Source organism: Ornithodoros turicata, chromosome 3 (assembly GCF_037126465.1).
Source record: "Ornithodoros turicata isolate Travis chromosome 3, ASM3712646v1, whole genome shotgun sequence".
In the NCBI taxonomy this organism is placed as follows: domain Eukaryota; kingdom Metazoa; phylum Arthropoda; class Arachnida; order Ixodida; family Argasidae; genus Ornithodoros; species Ornithodoros turicata.
The window spans coordinates 47,218,324-47,237,234 of NC_088203.1; the positions used below are offsets into that span (position 1 = coordinate 47,218,324).

The 18,911-nt window shown below is 45.6% G+C and overlaps 1 protein-coding gene across 2 annotated transcripts in view; it reads right to left on the reverse strand.

Moving 5' to 3' along the window:
- Positions 1-18,911, reverse strand: part of LOC135388456 (cytochrome P450 3A8-like) — a 93,311-nt gene that overhangs the window by 34,384 nt on the left and 40,016 nt on the right. The window contains exons 8-9 of one of the 2 annotated variants that reach the window (XM_064618030.1): positions 16,638-16,740; positions 16,489-16,579 (exon numbers count right to left, since the gene is read on the reverse strand). In XM_064618030.1, the coding sequence (XP_064474100.1) occupies positions 16,489-16,579; positions 16,638-16,740 (194 nt within the window). The remainder of the gene's footprint in view (positions 1-16,488; positions 16,580-16,637; positions 16,741-18,911) is intronic. The other variant, XM_064618031.1, reaches the window with a different exon arrangement.

Sequence of the window (18,911 nt, forward strand, 5' to 3'; positions counted from 1 at the left end):
CAAATGAGGAACGGCTAGTGAGAAATTCGGGGATCCAGTTGTAAGAATTAGGGTGAATATGTGTCGCGCGGGGATTTTCAAGAAGGTAATGACGAAAAATGTAGTCTTTAGTCTTAGTGCACTCTAAGAAAAAAAGGTTGAAAACGGGTAGAAGCGCAACAGTTCTTCCCGACCTATTTTCCCTCTACCGGCTACAGGTTGAAGTTGTGCTGTTTCTGCCCTTTTGCTCAACTCTCTCCCCCTAACGGTAGAACCACTGTGGCAATCTTGTCACTATTAGGGTTCAAGTGACTCTTTTTTTCTTTTTGTGTGTTTCGTAGCAGGGTCACTAATGGAAGTGTAAATGGAGTCACTCAAGCGACGAGAATAGTTGAGGGTTACTAATCCTGCGCACAAAGGCGTTTGGTCCAACTTCGAGGTCACTGTTCAAGAGATTAGCCAGAGCGACGAAACACAGAGTGTCTGCGCTTGCGCGGAATCGCTGATTGTGTAAAAGGGGTCAGTATAGAGACGAACGCTGAAAGTGACAGACTGTCGGTTTGCACGTGGACATTGCTGCACCGAAGGCCATGCGTGCGGCCTAATGACTATGCTGAGTCGGGTATTCGCATCTGCATGGTGGAAGGTCTCATCGGTTCAGCTGCAATGGTATGAACATAAGCAAGGTGGAGTTAGGACAGAATCAGGTGAGTAATTTTGATATTCAAGATTTTTCTTCCCGAGCGTCTTATATGCAGTGATCAGATGTGTTTTGCGCATTGCGTGTTCGGGTTGACCGGCATGTCGTCTGACACTTTTTCAGCATCCTATGAAACTGCAATATGAGCAAATGCGTTTGTGTAATTCACGCAGGTCACCATGACAACTTTAGCACGGCACCTTATCAGCGCCCGCTGGATGTGATTACGGGATCCACTTCGAAAATGAAGAAACGGATCCATAACATACGGTGAGCCACTGTTTGATGGGAGAAGAGATTCATCGCTCGAGTCATGGTTTTTTAGATGTGCGCTGTGTTATTTATTTATTTTTTTATTGGCTTTTGTTCACTGCCGGGTTAGCCTTCTTTTTGCATGCCTATTTCTGAGGGAATCACACATGTAAACATATTTCTGAATTTTTCTGAGAAGTGAAACATGTACCGTCGTTATTATTTATCGCTTATCTTAAATGCTCTATTAATCCCATTTACATTCCAGTTGAAATCATTCATCCTGCCACGTGTTCCTCCGGCCAGATATTATAGACCGGGCGAAGATTCGTGTGTATTTAGAGCGACACAGTAGTGTGAGACGTCGAGCCCTCAGAAGTTATCCCAATACCCTTGTTATGGTGCATGCATGTGGAATTTATGTGCAAGACAGTCCATTCAAGTGCTGTGCAGTCTGATGGATGCAACAATGTAGTCGTCTGTGTTGTGTCGTGTTTTCTTTCGTGTCTCCGTGCTCAGGCTTCTTCAAAATGGATGTACCTTTCACATTGGTAAGCGCAAGTGTACGATTCCAATTGTGACGTGCTAATAAAATGCTGTGACCAGTAACAGTTGTCTACGTACCTGTTCTATCTTATCCACACAAATACTATACGTCAAGTTCTTCTCAGAAGGGCAGACGTCCTTCATGAAAGGCGGAGTAAATATTTCCCTACAAGGTCTAAATGCCCCGTCATTACGGGTAGAGATATGCCACCGGTAGGCACAGCACGAATAATAGCAGAGATTCTTACCATTTCGGGTAAAAAATTATCTTCCAATAAGGGAGAACAGTTCTACTCACGGTAGAACTGTCTTCCGGGAATGGTTGAATATTTACCGTCAAGATGGGCAGATATTTCTCATCCTTGGGGTAGAGGTGTCTTCCATATGGAGAGAAAAGACAGACCCCCCAGAGGAATAACAGTCAACCATGTAGGGGCAGAATTTTGCCACTAACAGGGTAGAATTCTCTTCACACTCAGGGGTAGAACTGTTCCACCAGTGTGGTAGAAATGGAGGGGTAGAAGTGTTTCTACCCCTCACTTTCTACCCCAAAAGGGTTGAGAATCTGTGACAACACACTTCTACCCCAAAAGGTAGAAAATTACACCTTTTTTTCTTAGAGTGTGTGTGTCGCTTTGCGTCTAGTAGAAGCATGTACCAACCTGCCCGGTCGCTGCTACACGGCATACTGCCGCCGGAAGATAGTTTATCTCAATAAAAAAAGAAAAGGAAAAGTAAAATAGGCCTTAGACCAGGTCCTTCTGGAGCACCTGTGTCATCTGATAATGAAGACGAAAGTGACTGATGTATGGTCACTATTTGCATTATGTTGGCTAAGTAGTTTGTAGAAAAAAAAACTTATGAAGGTGACCTCCCACACCGCAGAGCCTTTCTTAGCAGCCTTTAGAACCTTCAGAGCCGCGCTACTACGGCTTGGCGGCTCTTTTACTATCGCGCGCACAGCACCCCCTCTAGCATGCTTATAAACACGCTAACCTGAATAAAGTTGTTCTTCGGCCCCTAGGTGTCCCTTGTGTTATTACATGGTGTCAGAATCAGGGACTGAACCAGAACGGAACCGAAAACCATTTGGAACCTAATTTTTTTTTTCAAGAACCGTAACCGGAACGTCACCGCAATTCACCATCGGCAATTAGCCGAAACCGTAACGTGAACCAAAAAATGTGTCGGTTGGCAAAATGCCTTTTTCGGTTTCCGGTTCATATGAATCGGTTCAAGCGTGAAGGCGAACAAGTTTGGATGCGATATTTGTGTCGCTTTACAACTCTGATTAGCGGTGCAGTACGTGCTTCCTTTAAAGCAGATCCCTTCGTCAGGTGTCTTTCATTCAAAAGTTATGTAGACAACATACCATCTTATGGGCTTTTACCCATAATCGGATGACACACGCATCATATGACATGTATTGCGTACGTCCCTTACGAGTTATGAACAGCAGTATTGTTATAATTGAAGGTACGAAGTGTTTGTTTGTTTCCACATCCGTTTGCCTAACCGCTGAATGCACGCAGTTTTTCTTGCCTTGTAGCTTGTTACAGCACAGGCGAAATGAATGTGAGCGAGATAATAGAGGCCGCAACAAATTATTTTACGAGGAATGTCGCAAACGGCAACAGTGCGTCGAAGAAAGCGTTCAACCTTTCTTCGACCTGGCGGATGGCACTGCACTACCCTTTTGGGGCACAACAGAAAAATCTGTTCATTTTTACCCGTTTGCACTTTGTTCCTTATTTTGCGACATCCACGCAGCCTACAGGTACATCATAGGGAAAACTGAAAAAAGAAAGAAACAGTTGATTTGTTGGGTTACCGGCAACCTCGAATGTTAAAACGACGAATCCCGTAATATTAACCGAACCCGCTTTCAGAAGAACACTGAACCGTAACCGAACCGATATTCGTTTCGGTTTCATATCCTGCTCCGAATGCTCTCCACGCCCGTGCAGCAGCACGAACAACGCAGTTACCGAGGCAGCGCCGTTAAGGATGATGTGAACGCTGATTCCCCCACCAATGCCACTGGATAAGGCCGGAGACGCATGGACAAGTTGGAAAACATGAAAAGGTGAATTCCAGCTGTTTTCAACGGCTGCTTTTTTTTTTCTACTCAACCGAAAGAAATACAACCTGCGACCTTACCTGTGACAATGGGATAGGATGCCAGGAAAGCATTTATTACTCTTCATTTTGACTGTCAAGACGACAAAATGGACGTTAAGAAATTGGTGGGAAAATTTGACGTGTTTTACAAGCCAAGAAGAAGTCTAACGTACCACGAATTTTGCTTCGGAAGCATACAACAAAAAGAAGGAGAGCCCTTCAGTGACTGGTTAGCGTAATGGAGAGTCCTTGCAAATAACTGCGAATTCCGAGCTTCAAGAACGAATGCTCAGGAGGCGTATAATAGTCGACGTAACAGATAAAAAGCTGCAACAGAAATTGATCGCCGAAAATCTCTGGTACACGAAAGGTGCAAAGCACATGAACAAGCAGCGGAACAATTCCAAGGTACACGGGCAGCCGGGAAAGGGAAGAACTGTTTAAAAGGACAACGGAAAATGTGTCAATTGTGGGTATAATGCACACCAAGATAAGTGCCCAGCAGCCGGCAAAGATTGTACGAAATATGGAAATTGAATGATTTACCTCGTCAGCGCAAGAAGCCTGCAAGTCGAGACAAGTGGCGAAGGGTCAGAAACCGCGAGAATGTCGGTAGCATAAAAGGTGACGACAGCTTCTTCTTGAATTCACTATCGCCCCCAAGCAGCACAATGCACTGAAAGTCGAGTGCAATAGGGGTGGGCAGTATGTGTCTTGTCAATGTTCTTTAGCTTCACGAGTCTGTTCAAGGCTTTCCACTTACCCGTCCACCCCTAATGCATTCGACTTTCAGTACATTGTGGCGATACATAGAAGTGTACACAATGTGTGTACACAATGTGGTGTACATAGAAGGCGTACCCCTGGTCCGTTAGCTAGGTACGGGAGCAGACTGCTCGATCATATCATGATCAACTCTGAAGGAAATAACAAAAAAGACTCCGGGAGGCCGTAGCGTTCACTTGAATATCTTTTTCGGTCATCGAGAAAGAACGATACAGAAAGTACGCTTGTTAGTAAAGGCTGATTCAGAGTAAAGCCCGGGTCACACTATTGCGTTTCAATGTATGCCTACGGCCGCGTGTCAGTGACGTTGAGCTGACAGCGAATCATTGCAGCGGAACCTCCTTCAGGATGGAACGGAGGTACACGTAAGACGCTGTACGCAGCAATAGACGCTGTAATGTGAATCAGCCTTTACTTCGTTTACGGAGACGTGCAGCGTCTTACGTGTATACCTTTGTTCCATCCGGAAGAATGTTACGTTACTATGATTCGCTGTCAACGGACGTAAGGCAGGAATACTTAACGTCAAGTGTTCTTCATACTGTGCGCGTGCGCGCGAGGCGAAGCCTGCTGGCCGCAGTGGAGACGTTAAGACAATAAAGCGACTTGCGCAGTTTTCAAGATCATATAATCAACTCGCTCTTGTGCTCGCCTGAGGTCTGTGTTCTAGTTCGATAATGAGAAGTCACTTACGCGCACGACAAAATGTGTAAAAGCATGCGGCATCAACAGTTATAACTGACTCGGGAGCAGGCATTTCGTCAGCTGCATCTCTGAGTACGAGGTAACCTGTAGCGTAACCTGCTGCTGTGCATGACACCGCGGAGTTAACGGGGACACTAAAACGAGTGACATCTTGTTTATTGTATGGCAAGTCCCAAACAATGTGCTCCAAGCGGTATGAACATCAGTGTGTTTGGCATTGCCTATGCATTGAAACGAAGGAGTTTCTCCTCCTCATCACCTGTAGAACAATGTGAAGAACTCCGGATTTCGTAGCACTAAAAATTGAATTTCATCTGCTGCGTTTGGGACCGCCATTCTGCAATTCAACTTTCTACCACCAACCTATTCCAAAGTACAGATCGCATAAAATTCGACCTTATGCATTTGCAATGGGTCAATGCATGACGTAAACTTTGCGCCGTCACCAGGGTAGTATGCTGTGATCTTCTGGTCTTCTTCGTTACAGTCTAAATCAAGTCGCGGTCTGGGCACTGACGTAGGCACTAGAATTTAAGTTGAGTTGACTTCACTCACTTCGAATGAGCGCTTTCTGGCAGGGAGAATTGGCTTACGTTTGGTTTTTCAGTATTCCCAATAAGTTTAAACAGTATAGATTTTCTTTCTTTCTTTTTCTCAGCCCCCAATAGGCCTGAGTATCAGCACTTGCCCTTTAATCTGGGCACCTGCAGAATCGCAAAGGAGGAAGAAAACCCAGTCATAGGGATCATAGGGACGGTTCGCCACACATGACAACAAAACTTGTATTACTGTTCCTTAACATCTGTATGTGGATGAGCGTTTTGCAGGGTGCGCCAGTTTCGTGCTCGCATTCAGAACATTATTAGTGCTCATACTAAAATAACTTGATTTCTGTTATCATGGGCATACCTGCATCACAAAGCATTTTGCTTTGAAGCTGAGCAAAATCCTCAATGCGAATTGAATTCAACTGAATTAGAGTAAATTAAAACAACAAAGACGCAGATCCGGAGCTGACGTTCACCCAGACAAATCTATCCGCAAGTGTTGCTGCTACAACTGTCCTCTGTGCCAGATACTTACGTAATTACTTACGGGATCCATGACCATACTGTATCTAAACAATCTTCATGGAGGCATCTATAACAGAGCCGGGTAGATACGGGAATGTATGTAACTATTTTTAACGAAACTTCCATGGCGTTAAAGAAATAAATGTATTCAACGAATTTAGCGTACCGTAAGATGAACATGAAGCAGCGTTCAATACGAAAAAAAAAAAAAGTGTGTGGAGTGCGTTTGCTAGGTCTTGTTGTAAACTCTCCTTGTTTAATGTGCATCCGCCCGGCAATTTGGGGGGGGGGGGGGGGGGGGTCCTGTTGATTTTTAATATGTGAAAACATGCACAAGTTTTAAACTTACTGCATATCACATTTTATCGGTGTGTTATTTTTTACGTTTGTTCCATATTCCAGTGTCCCTGTCTATGACAGGCTGTCTTCGCATTTTCAAACTTACTCCTCATTTCATTAGCGTATCAAGTGTGTTGTTGTGTATTTTTATTAGTTCGTTTGCCTTCACGATTTGGTTCACTGTTTGTAACCCTGTGTGCGAGAAGCGAAATTTCACGGTGTGCATTTCGGCGGGGGTGCCGTGTCTAAATGAGATGCCCCTGTTCTTGTCATACAGCGGCTGCATAGCGCAGGTTTTTCCACGACACTCTTCGCGAAGTGACTGTCATGGAAAAACCTGTGCCATCCAACCTTTGCAAGACAAGCTAACAGGCCCATCTCATTTCAACACGGCGCTGAGATCGAGTGCATGTGCGGTAGAGATGACCGCACCTGGGCGATTCCACGCGAAATGATCCAGCGGACCTGCTCGGCCCACACAAAACTATCGCGAATTTTTACGAAAATTTGTTTAGCAGTCCCTAATAGTGCAAAACGACACACCATGAAACATTTCTTCCAAAATCTCAATGTGGCGGGTGCTAGACACGAGCAAAGTTGGCAGCGCTGGCGAAAACCGTGCCTGGCGTGAACGACAGGTGCGGCTCATAGAAAGCACCTAGAACTGTGCGGTTTTTTTTCTACGTATAGAGGAAACTATGCTCTACACAGCATCCAAATCCCGGTTGTCGTGCTGTAATCGGTGCAGGTATACAAATGCCGGAAGTTTCGCAATTTTCCTCCTACTTCGCGATTTTTTTGTGGAAAATCAAACCATTAAATTTTGATGAATGTTTTTTCCTGCCAAGGCCCCAAGAAATACTTCAACAGGAAAAATCGCCAGACACGTAACTTTCATAGTCATTGCAGGAAAAAAAGAGGAAGTATGCGATTTTTCCAAAATTCGCTACAATCGAGCGTAAAATACGCAATGAAGAGGTCGGAAGAGACGCCTGAAACCCACGCAGTTTTATAGAGCGAGCCTTCCTCTACAACATATTAAAAAATCTCGAGGGTGTTTTTTCGTATACAGGAGAAAATAATTTTTTTTTGTAGTAGAAGGTATTACGGCCACACTGACCCACGTTGCATGTATCCGGTGGTGTGCTATATTTGTTTCTTGGGCTCCCGTTTTAATTACTCGCATTTCTGATTTTTTTTTTCTGGTTGGTTTTCAATATGACAACCACCCGGACGAAAGGAACATGGCTCCAGTTGAGCGCTGTGGAGTTCCAATTCACCAGTATGAATATTATAGGCGTGTAGATGCATGTTCACTTCATGAAAGTTCCCTTTAACTGTCACATTTAAATGCTGAACAATTCAGCAAAAATATTAACCACAAAAAGTCTAACAAATTATAACGCTAGAGAAAAGACGAATGTACAAAAAAGTCATTTACATGGCAGTACTGGAAATGACGAAATCTTGTGGTGGTGGTTCATCGTCCATGCTGTCCTAGGTTCCAGTGAGGCTCACAGCTATATAAAGCCTTGCACCATTCGCGTATGGAAGCGTATACCCGCGGATATCCGCAAGAAACTTCTGGGTTCGGATGAAATATGGACGCGGATCGGACGCGGATGGCGCCGGCTCAGGAGCTGGTCAGACTCGGATAAACCGCGAGATTGCGCCATGAGTTTGCTTCACACTAGGTACAGAACATAGAGTACAAGGTGTACTAAAGCCGCTCGCGCATCTGAGAGAGATCTCTGGCGTCTCGAGTCGAGGTGCGCGTTCGGCGCCGCTCTTGCGTTTCACTTGCTATAAACTCTACTTATCCCGTTTGGTGCAAAATGTGTTGCTGTGCTTGGTGCCGTATAGTCTTTCGTGGAAGCTAAATCTGTACTTGCTGTCGTGTATCCTTCGGTAGCATCACGGACGCTCAGGACCTGTCCTCGCTAGAAAAGTTATGCCGCTCAGGAGTTTTCACTGTCAGAACGAAAGAGAGGAAGTTGCCCGTGTTGATGAAGTTTGGTGACAGCTTTTTTTTTTGTTGTTGTTTTTTTTTTGCTGTTTGCGCTGACTGAAATAACGTTTATTTGCTGGAAAATTGGCCTGATATATCGAGCATAGAAACTAAACTATTGCTGCGTGCCGTGGGAGACGCGGATTTTTCGGATAGGATGCGGATGTCAAAAAGCTCATCCGCGCAGGGCTTTCGCTCACACGACAAAAAGTGTTACTTAGACCTGCCCATCACCGCTAATCCCCAATCTTCGTTGCTCGCACCGCGCACACCGGAAACAATGCCATAAACTTAACCACTCAGGATTGCAATACGCGTGTTATGCTACAGAAGCAAAGATTATGGTAACCTTGCAGAAGTCTGTGCCACAGCAGATTGCTTGCTCATTAAAACCCAACCAGACCAGAGAAAAATTAAAAATAAAACGAATTATTACAGGAGCCCAAGGAAAAAAAATTAGCACCTTACTCGATACATGCAACGTGGGTCACTGTGGTCGTAATACCCTCTACTACAAAAAAAATATTTTCTCCTGTATACGAAAAAACACCCTCGAGATTTTTTAATATGTTGTAGAGGAAGGCTTGCTCTATAAAACTGCGTTGGTTTCAGGCGTCTCTTCCGACCTCTTCATTGCGTGTTTTACGCTCGATTGTAGCGAATTTTGGAAAAATCGCATACTTCCTCTTTTTTTCCTGCAATGACCATGAAAGTTACGTGTCTGGCGATTTTTCCTGTTGAAGTATTTCTTGGGGCCTTGGCAGGAAAAAATATTCATCAAAATTTCGTGGTTTGATTTTCCACAAAAAAATCGCGAAGTAGGAGGAAAATCGCGAAACTTCCGGCATTTGTATACCTGCACCGATTACAGCACGACAACCGGGATTTGGACGCTGTGTAGAGCATAGTTTGCTCTATACGCAGAAGAAAACTGCACAGTTCTAGGTGCTTTCTATGAGCCGCACCTGCCGTTCACGCCAGGCACGGTTTTCGCCAGCGCTGCGAACTATGCTCGTGTCTAGCACCCGCCACATTGAGATTTGGGAAGAAATGTTTCGTGGTGTGTCGTTTTGCACTATTAGGGACTGCTAAAAAAAATTCGTTAAAATTCGGGAACGTTTTGTGGGGGCCAAGCAGGTCCGCTGGATCATTTCGCGTGGAATTGCCCACCTGGCATCTGGCCAGGAGCAGCACAGACACAGGGGAGACACAAACCCGCCATTGTTGTAACTACCCTCAAGCGGGTGCTTTTTGCAAAACTGCCATCTTGTCCTGGTCGCAGGTCATATAAAACGTCATTTTGAGGTCATGTGACTTTGTTTACATGTCGTTTTGCGGCTTACCGACATATTTCCGTCGTCTAACACCAAGAGATGAACGTATTTTGCCAGCGTAAACTATGCGGTGATTGTTCTGCAACATGGTAGCCCATTTCTCCTTAGTTTAAGTACATTGCATCGGCTCAGTGAGTCTTAACGCGCGGTCGTCATCACATCTTTGGAGGTCGTCTACAGCACGAGGGCTTATGTGCAAAACTGCGCGTTTTACAGCGAGATTACGGCATAAAAATAATTACCGTGATCGAAAGACATCCAAAACGTTGCGCAGAAACAACAACCGCATTGTTTACAAACGGACTGGCCGACGATCACGGGCGCCGCCATCTTTAAGGTCACGTGTGCCTTGACGTTTGCCGTGACGTGCGACCAGGACCTGTCCAGGATGCATTGCGTTCGTCCAGCACGCTTTCGTCTACGGAGCAATACATGGAATCCCAACCCTGTGAGCACAGAGGCTACCTGTGCAGGAAACGGAAATCAAGAAACACAAGATGGACGAGTCTCCCGCTACGGGGACGTCCGGATGTGGTGGACGCGTAATCCAGAATAAAATACGTAGTATTGACTTGATTTCGTTCGTCGTCGTCATGTCTTCTCCATGACTCGTTGCTCCTCACGGTTGTACTGGAGAGCTTGGCTATCTCGGCGGCGCACATGCCGCCGACGTCCGAGGCATTGATCATGTGGGGTGTGAATCAGCCTCAAAAGGGAAGGGTGAAAGTCGCAGAGGGAATGCTTCATTGTGAAGCAATATGTTCCAACAACGTTTAGTGGGACTGTAGCAGAGCGTTTGATATTGATAGTTTGCATGGCTGCAAAGGACAACCTTTAACGCTACGAGGCTGCTCATCCCTGCCAGAATGTATCCCATAGAATTGGACAGCTGAAGGGCTTGTACCACAGGTTGTACCAAGTTGAAGACTGATGCCAAGCCTGTAGCGAGGTCGGCAAGAAGAATTGCTATACCATTGCAAGCAGAGGTGGGGGCTGAATACGACCGAATGGAGTAACAGGGTCGCACGGTCAGGTCGCAATGGAGGAACAGGGTCATTGCAAAGTTTAGAGAAACGACGGAATAGTCTATTCAAATGGCAATTGTTCTGAAGAAGGACAAATATACAGGGTGCGCCACGAAAGACTGACCAGAATTTTATTAAATTCCGGATCTGTTTTTCTTTCGGAAATTCGTCGAATATATCTATTCCCGATGGAGTCGATGATGGCGGTGCATCAGGGCTTAGTGCAGCCGTTCATTTACTTTCATAATTAGTAAAAATAGGGGCACCGCGCAATCGTAAAGTTGTAAAGCACAGCCCTGAGGAGTCTAATTCGCTGGAAGCGAAACCGGAGCGCTGTTCTGTGCCCCAGTAAGCAGGGATGTATCTCGTTTGAAACCATTAAAAATAATCTTTCAAAAATACACGCGTAAGTACCCACTGTTAAAAATATATCTCCCAGAATATACGCTTAAAAATCAACGCACAAAAATAATCGCCGAAATATCCCCGTTTAAATATAAACGCTAAGGAATCCACGGTTAAGAATGTATCGTTAAAAGTAAATCGTTTCAGAATCACCCCAAATCCACCCTACAGTTGCTAGAGTCATGTGGCATGGCCCAAATCAAGGTGAACTGCAAACAAGGGGCTTAACCTAACCTCAAAGGACCAAACTAGCCTAAACTATCCCAAACTAACCGAAACCACACTAAACTAACGTAACATAACATGATATAACCCGGCGTAAATTGCAATCGGTCCGCCTCCGTGCTAGATGGTGAGGGGATTTTGAAACAGTTTATTTTTAATGGTGGATTATTAAACGGTGATCTCTAAGCGGGGATAGTAAGCGGTTTATTTTAGGACATATATTTTTAACCGTGTATTTTTTAAGCGGATTATTCTTGAATTCTTGAACGGTTATGGTGGCGCTGCTGGTGACACATGTGCGACCTTCCGAGTGGCATGGATTGATCGCTCGGTACCGACAGGCGGCTGTGCGTGACCTTCCCTCGGTGACTGTATTGGTATAGTTGCTTCGTACGCGAGATCGCCGATAAGGGAATGCTTGGCCACGGGCTGCAGATTTTAGACAACCGTGCCCCATACAGTATATCTCTGCGCACTCCAGCACGCTGCAAGGGATTTGCACAGGATTTTCATTCGTGAGGGTGACGTCTCACCGCACCTCAGTACTACACGGTCCCATGGTGGACCACGAGGCACGGAGGATCCTACCCTGCCTATAGAAAAAGAAATTGAAATAAGAACAACAGCCCGATGGGCGTTTGGAACTTTTCGAATAGCTTCGAATACTATAATATACTGGTGGAAGGTGCGAGATACTTTTTTGTGGTGGTGGCGGTATCGAGCGTGCTAGTAAAATCTCTGTTCAGCGCTATGAGCAAGTGGCCGGGGGTGTCCACTTTTACTGGAAGTGCCGCATTCTATGTATTTTCTTATAAACTGTATAAAAGTTGTGTGTGTTAATAAAAAGAGTCACTGCCTATTGGAAAAATAAAAGTCTAATGCTCCGTCAGCAATTTTTTATGCGCCACCTGATGGCCACTTGATGGCCATTAGGCCATGTTGATGGTCCCATCAAGACCCCTTGGTGTATTTGGTGTATATGGTGGTATATTCCTTCTTCAAGGGCGTTCCGATGGAGTCTTGATGGGCGCCACACCCTATAAGGACATCCTGATGGGACCTTGATGGCCATGAAGCGCCATCAGGAAAGTCCTGCTGGAAGTCAAAGGCCGCGACGGGACAATCTGATGGGAGCACGCCGTGCATGTTTCTGCATGCTCAAGCGTTCTTTAAGAGACGTACTTCGTACAAGCTTTCATTATGTACAGTCCACAGCCCCACGTGGCGCACGTGCACATATGCAGAGTGTGCTCCTCTGGTTGTGCTACAGAGGGGTTAAACGTTGCTCTCTTTTTAGCGTCACAAAATGTTCACAAACGCTTTACTTCGCTGACATTCTCAAGCAGCTTGTTTAGACGAGAGCTTAACAAAAAGAGCGACAAAAGAAAATGTGGCGCTACTTTTCTGCTGCTTGGGTTATGGACAGGTGCTCCATAAAATGTAGCACGTGGTTGTAACACAAGCGCCGAGAACGAGCGATATAGCGCTCGACTTTCGGGGATAAGCGTACGTTTATCCCCCGGGATATATATATATATATATATATATATATATAATTATGTATAATTCATTGGAGGATAAGGGAATGGAAGAGCGTCCTCTTTCGCTTGACCGCGAGCAGCCACGGCAAAAATATGTACACCGAAATCGGTTGATTACTGCAGCAAATGACCCGCTGCGGCGGCTGATTTTTCCCTAAAAGGTGCCCGCTAAAGGTCCCAAAAGGTCCCCACGACAACCGTGTGTTCCTTATGTTAGTAGAGTTCTATTCATTTTATTTCGGCATAAAGTCAACGGCTACCACGGTTTCAAGACCATGTGCTGCAATCTTGGCGACGCATGGTATTCCTCAGAATATTGTCACCGGTAGTTTACCCACCCTTTAAAAGTGCCTACGTGAGGCTTACGTGAGTAACCTGCGTATTGCTCATGTTACTTCAACTCCTTATTATCTGTTGATTTTTTTAATACACTGTTCCAATAGAGAAATTTCCCGAGAGATGACAATCTGAAGTCTCCTGCACAGAGACTTATGGGTCGCCACACCCGGGCCGAATTTCTAGCGCTCGCTTCAGTGCTTCACCCAGAAGCAGTTAAGTCCAAAGACTTTATGGGGCGCCTCCAGCAGACCCGAAACATGCGAAGGCTCTACTACAATAGGTCTTCCAGCAGTCATCCCCCAGTACAGAGTGATACAGATGTCTTTGTCTACCGTGCAGAAGACCTGGTCGCAGGCAGTTATCATCAGTTGGGGCACCGATGTCCTACATCGTTGCTACAGGGGGATTATACACACTGAGAAGAACGCGAGAGCACCGATGGCAGAAGGAAATTACTTCAACGCAACAACAACGTCGACAACTCAGTTGTTACGCAAAAACACAATAATTCTGTGAAAGAAACGAAACGACTGGCCATTCCGCGGGAGCGAAGCCGTTCATTTATAGGCAAGGAATATCGCAAAGTAAGGAATATGCATCGAGCACCTGGAGGTAGTGTTGCAAAACTGTACAGCGGAAAAATAGCTGAAACGCCACTAAAAAGTAGCTGAAAAGTAGCTAAAACACAGGGGGAAATGCCAGAAGTAGCTGAAATTTTCGAACGTCTGTCTAAAACGATTTTTCTTAAAATTTATGGTGCTCTGAGACAATTAATCTGTTTGATATGCAGTTTTAGAATCGAGGATAGGCCATGCCTGTGCACAAAAACAAGCATCAGAGTATCAGTGTACGTTTGGAGTTCGCCACCGAAAAGTCATCACTCCAATTTAATTATGACAATGAAGTATCGTTGTTGCCTTGACGATAACCACACAAAGCTACCGGGCCACTGTGCCACTGCAAGCATGAAATGAATATGAACGGAGTGTATGTTTAACGCTTTATTACAAATGCAAGTTTTCTGCAACAGATCGCAAATTGCAATTGCCAGAAGGCAAGGAACACAGGCATGGATATGTGCACGTTTGATGGCTAGAAATGCCCGTTGTGCGCGATTGAAGATGGCAAGGTTCAAACTTCGTCGCCGGTTGGGCAGTAGAGTCAGGTCATATGAGTGAGGTATAGGAAAAGAGATAACGTTCGGCCGGTTCAGCCACCACACTCTCTCAAACGAAGATAGCAACGCAAGCTTTCTTACACTCTTTCTCAGTCACATCGCCACAGCTATGCGTCGAGCGTACTTCAGCCTCCCCGTCATAACTCAAAGTACTTGTTCGTTCTCCTCTCCAGATGTTTAGTATACTTCACGCACATGCACACGATGGCGTTACATATGTCAAAGCCCTAGGCAGCCCTAGACCTAGGGTGCAGAACCCCTAGAACCACCTGCCACTAAACCCGAAACAACATGGAACTAATAGAACAAGTCTGTGTGTTCGCACACCAGCCTTCTGTGAAAGGCTGTTGTCTATTGATCAACCTTCCAGAAAATATGCCAGAAAATATGCCAGATAAAAGCTAAAACTCCGAAAAGAGCCAAATCTGCAGCTATTTATTGAACAATTAACCAGGTTAGCTACTCGTAGCTGAAAGAAAATTTACGTAGCTAGTTGCCGCCAAAAACAGCTAAATCTAGCTACAAAATAGCTGAATTGGCAACACTTCCTGGACGGGGAAAAAGGGCATATTCTGAACATTCGCTCGTGTTCGCAACATCTGCTCTTGCCTTGTGGCACGTCAAAACGCACAGTAACTACACCGCTAATTCGTGTCGGAGTTTCATCCGAATTATTAGGGAGTTTTAGCGAGTCTTTAATTGTACCCTTATATCAACGACAGGCGTACACTGCCCTGGCAGCCGCCCCTTCAACTTGTCGTGCATCCTCGGCCCTTGGCACACCGCGGCCCACTCCAGGGCTGCCTTACGTCATGTAGTTTTCCTTTTTTGGGACGACTGGCCTAAAGGTCTCGTTGTGTGTCTGGTTGTTGTTTGTGTCCAAACCAAATGTGCGATCCCGCCGATTGAAAAGCTTATGGGAAGCGAACTGCACGGACTTTAAGCAAATCTGAAGAATCGTTGACCCCCAAATGTGTTACAGGTGGATTTTGAGCAGCAACTGGATCGTGGTGGATTATTCACATGTTTTCTTGTAGCACATATGATATATCGCATTGTACGTTAAGACATTCCCCTTGCGGAAGGACGTGTTTCGTCTCAACTAGAGGACTGGGACGAAATACGTCGGCCATCTTGTTGTCAAAGAGCAGTCAAGGAGACGCCGGCACAGTTGGATGAATCAGGAGGATGTAGGGGGGAGTACCGCTTTGAAAAGGGCTAATCACCCTTGTGCGAACCACCCGGTAGTTAGACGAAACAGGCACATAGGGATGAGAACCCTGCGCACAGCTCTAGTGCGTCTAGCGTATGCCCTTCCTCACAGATATAACACATGTTCTGGCGCCACAACTGAACGCTGACCCGTGTGACGAATGCGTCGTTACATCCAACACTTACTGCACAGGACATACATCATCGGAAAAACATCTAGTAGTCTCATTGCAACTTCGCTACTGCAAACAGCCGCCATCTTGCTTCGCGATGTCAGTCGGTCGTACTCGCCGTATACAAAAGAACGGCTAGCGCCAGTGCGCCGTTCGAACGACACCGCGCTCATAGATTCGCAATGCGCATGCGCGACACTCGAATCGGTCGTTTCGTTCAGGCGAAAACGACTCCCTAAAACACCCTATTCTTGATGATAAACGAGGAGTAAAACGCTATATTTTCGTAGCCGACCGCCACGGATATGAGAGTCCCGTTCAAAGAAATGCCCAAGAGGTCAAGACTATCAAAGGGGTCCAAACCAATTTGGTAACATGAAAGAAGTCTGCTGGCGTCGTCGCCCATGTTCGAATCCGCGACATTGGAATTTTCTGGGTGGGTGAATCGTTCAAGAGGGCGAAACAGTAACGGAACTGAACAAGCAAGTTTATGATGTCGGAAAAGTACACAGTAAAAGTTACTTGTAGTGTAAAGTGGATGATCTTACCCGGCGACGAAGAGTATAGTGCTGTTAAGGCATACATCATCAGTAGACAACTTCTTGCCGTTGTTGGCTGACAACTTCTTGCCGCTGTTTCCTACGAATGAAAATTTGTGAGTGAAACTGTACTCGCTGTTCACACATCAGGATAGTACGTGCTGAAATGCGTGTTATTGAACGACTCAGACTACCTTCGTCGTCTCCCTGGTCAGTGGTTTCAGAATCGATGAGCCCCTGAAGAAGGTCGGCTTTCCACAGCTGCATCCAGATTCACTGATTTAGCTTTGCTGCTTAATATATGCTAAGTACAATATCACCCACGTACATTTTTACACGAATGAAGGAAAGAAAAAAGATCATATTAGAGCACTGCAAAGCGCCGGGCTGGCCCGCAAACCCGAGCTCGGCCAGCGGACCGAAATCAGGCCTCAAAGTCGTTTTGACTGCGGCCTCGAGCCGGGCTGGTTTGCCAACCTATGTTGAACTTCAATGGCAGATTCGGATCGCTTCCGGAGCAAGTTTTGCTGCTGCACCCGGAGCAAGTCTGTTCGATTGACAGATTGGGAACAGTGCCGGAGTCTTCCAATGGGAGCTTTGGAGCAGCCTTCAGGCCAAGGTCACTCCAAGAAGTAACCCAGACTGCCCCAGCAAAATAGGCAGATTCAACCGGAACTCTCCATGACGTGTCACTTCTAGCTCGCGCTTCCTATTTGCTGTCTCTTATTCGCTAATATGGGCGCTTCGTAATGAATCTCCGTCGTGACTGGTATTTCGCGTCGTACACTCTTAAAAATGAACTTCACCACATAGCACGCTCCTAGCCAACCATAACCTCGAATGATATCGTTATCTGCCCCGATTTGTTGAAAACGGGAGGCGTACGCCATTTTTGTGACAATTATGAACCGCATAAGTGTCACAGAAAAGGCGTACGCCTACCGCTTTGAACAAATCAGGGCACATAGCGGTATCATTCGAGATAATGGTTGGCTAAGAGCGTGCTATGCGGTGAAGTTCATTTTTAAGAGTGTACGTTGGCGATTTTGCTTCCTGAAGAAAGCGAAGTGTGAGACATTACCAGGGCAACGTTGGGAGATTAGAAGGACATTCATTTCAGTGTTCCCGATAATCCTGTGTACCCAGATGACATTTGATTGAACAGTTGACACTACAGACACCAAAGGATTACCAGTGATGACTACTTTAGGGGGAAAAGCTTGTTTTAGGCGCCTAGAAAAGTTGCTAACGATCCCGATTTTGGCACCCAATTTTTTTATGTGTAGCACTGAAACCGCAAAACGGAAGTGAATGAATCAGATCTACCCGCAGGAACGATCCCGTAAATGGTAATTGTGACTGTTTTTCTAATTTGTTGCTGCACGACATGCAAAACTTATTCATCCTACTATGGTCACAAGGCTTCTAGTCATTGCCACGACCCTCGTGGACAGCACAGTCAAGTTACGGCATTATAGTGGCGATATGTGAGATGGGCTTCGAGCATCAGACGTTTTAGTGTAACGCTAAAATTTATTGGTCCTCGAACGTGGTCCTCGAGCTTCGCCTTCTAGATTTCATTTTCAGCATTACCACAAGGCTCGCACTAGTAGCAAATATGGCGTTCAAGTCTGCTAACACTGGACACTGTGTCACTTTCGCTCGTGTACGTACGGCGCTGACTGCCCGCAAGGAAGGCAGCTTGTTAAGGTTGCCAAAGCGTAGGGATTGCTCCGAACTATTACCTACGCCCCCTGGTCAGCATGTTCCCTTTGCCAAATTCATTGTAAAAAATATCAGAGTTTGAAGAAAAAAAAGCTTTGGTGCCTCTTCTAGATGTAAGCAGGTGACGAGGAAACGGTTACGAAACGCGCGTATATTTTTAATAACCACACCCACGAGACAACTCGATGCTGATGTTGCCAGAAAGAAAGAGTACGTTCTGTACCAAGTAGTCGATTTTCAATTCTGAGCTTACATTTCAATACATTTGAGATACTCGCTTCTTTCAAACGATCGATAGTTTCAAAGTGACGTGCGACGAGACCTATGTCAAATTCGACTGGACAACGATGTTTCGCTACCGCTTGAGGGTCATTATAGGCATTTTTCTATGTTTAATCAGAGTTTTAGCCACCTACAGCATAACCGGCACTAACGTAGGAATAGGCATTTATAAGCACTATCAAATTGATACAGGAGGTTCCCCAGCGCCTAGTTGCTGCTCCTGTATCGCAAACGGACAGTTAAAACCACACACACACACACACACACACACACAAAAGGTATTTGCCTAGGAATCCGGGTTCCAGTAATGACACAGCATCACTGTCCGTGCTGTAAGCTAAAGTATACTTGGCCATGCCAGTGGAGGATCCCATTCGCATAAACACATGAGTATACATGTAGCGTCCATCTTTTCCGATGAACTC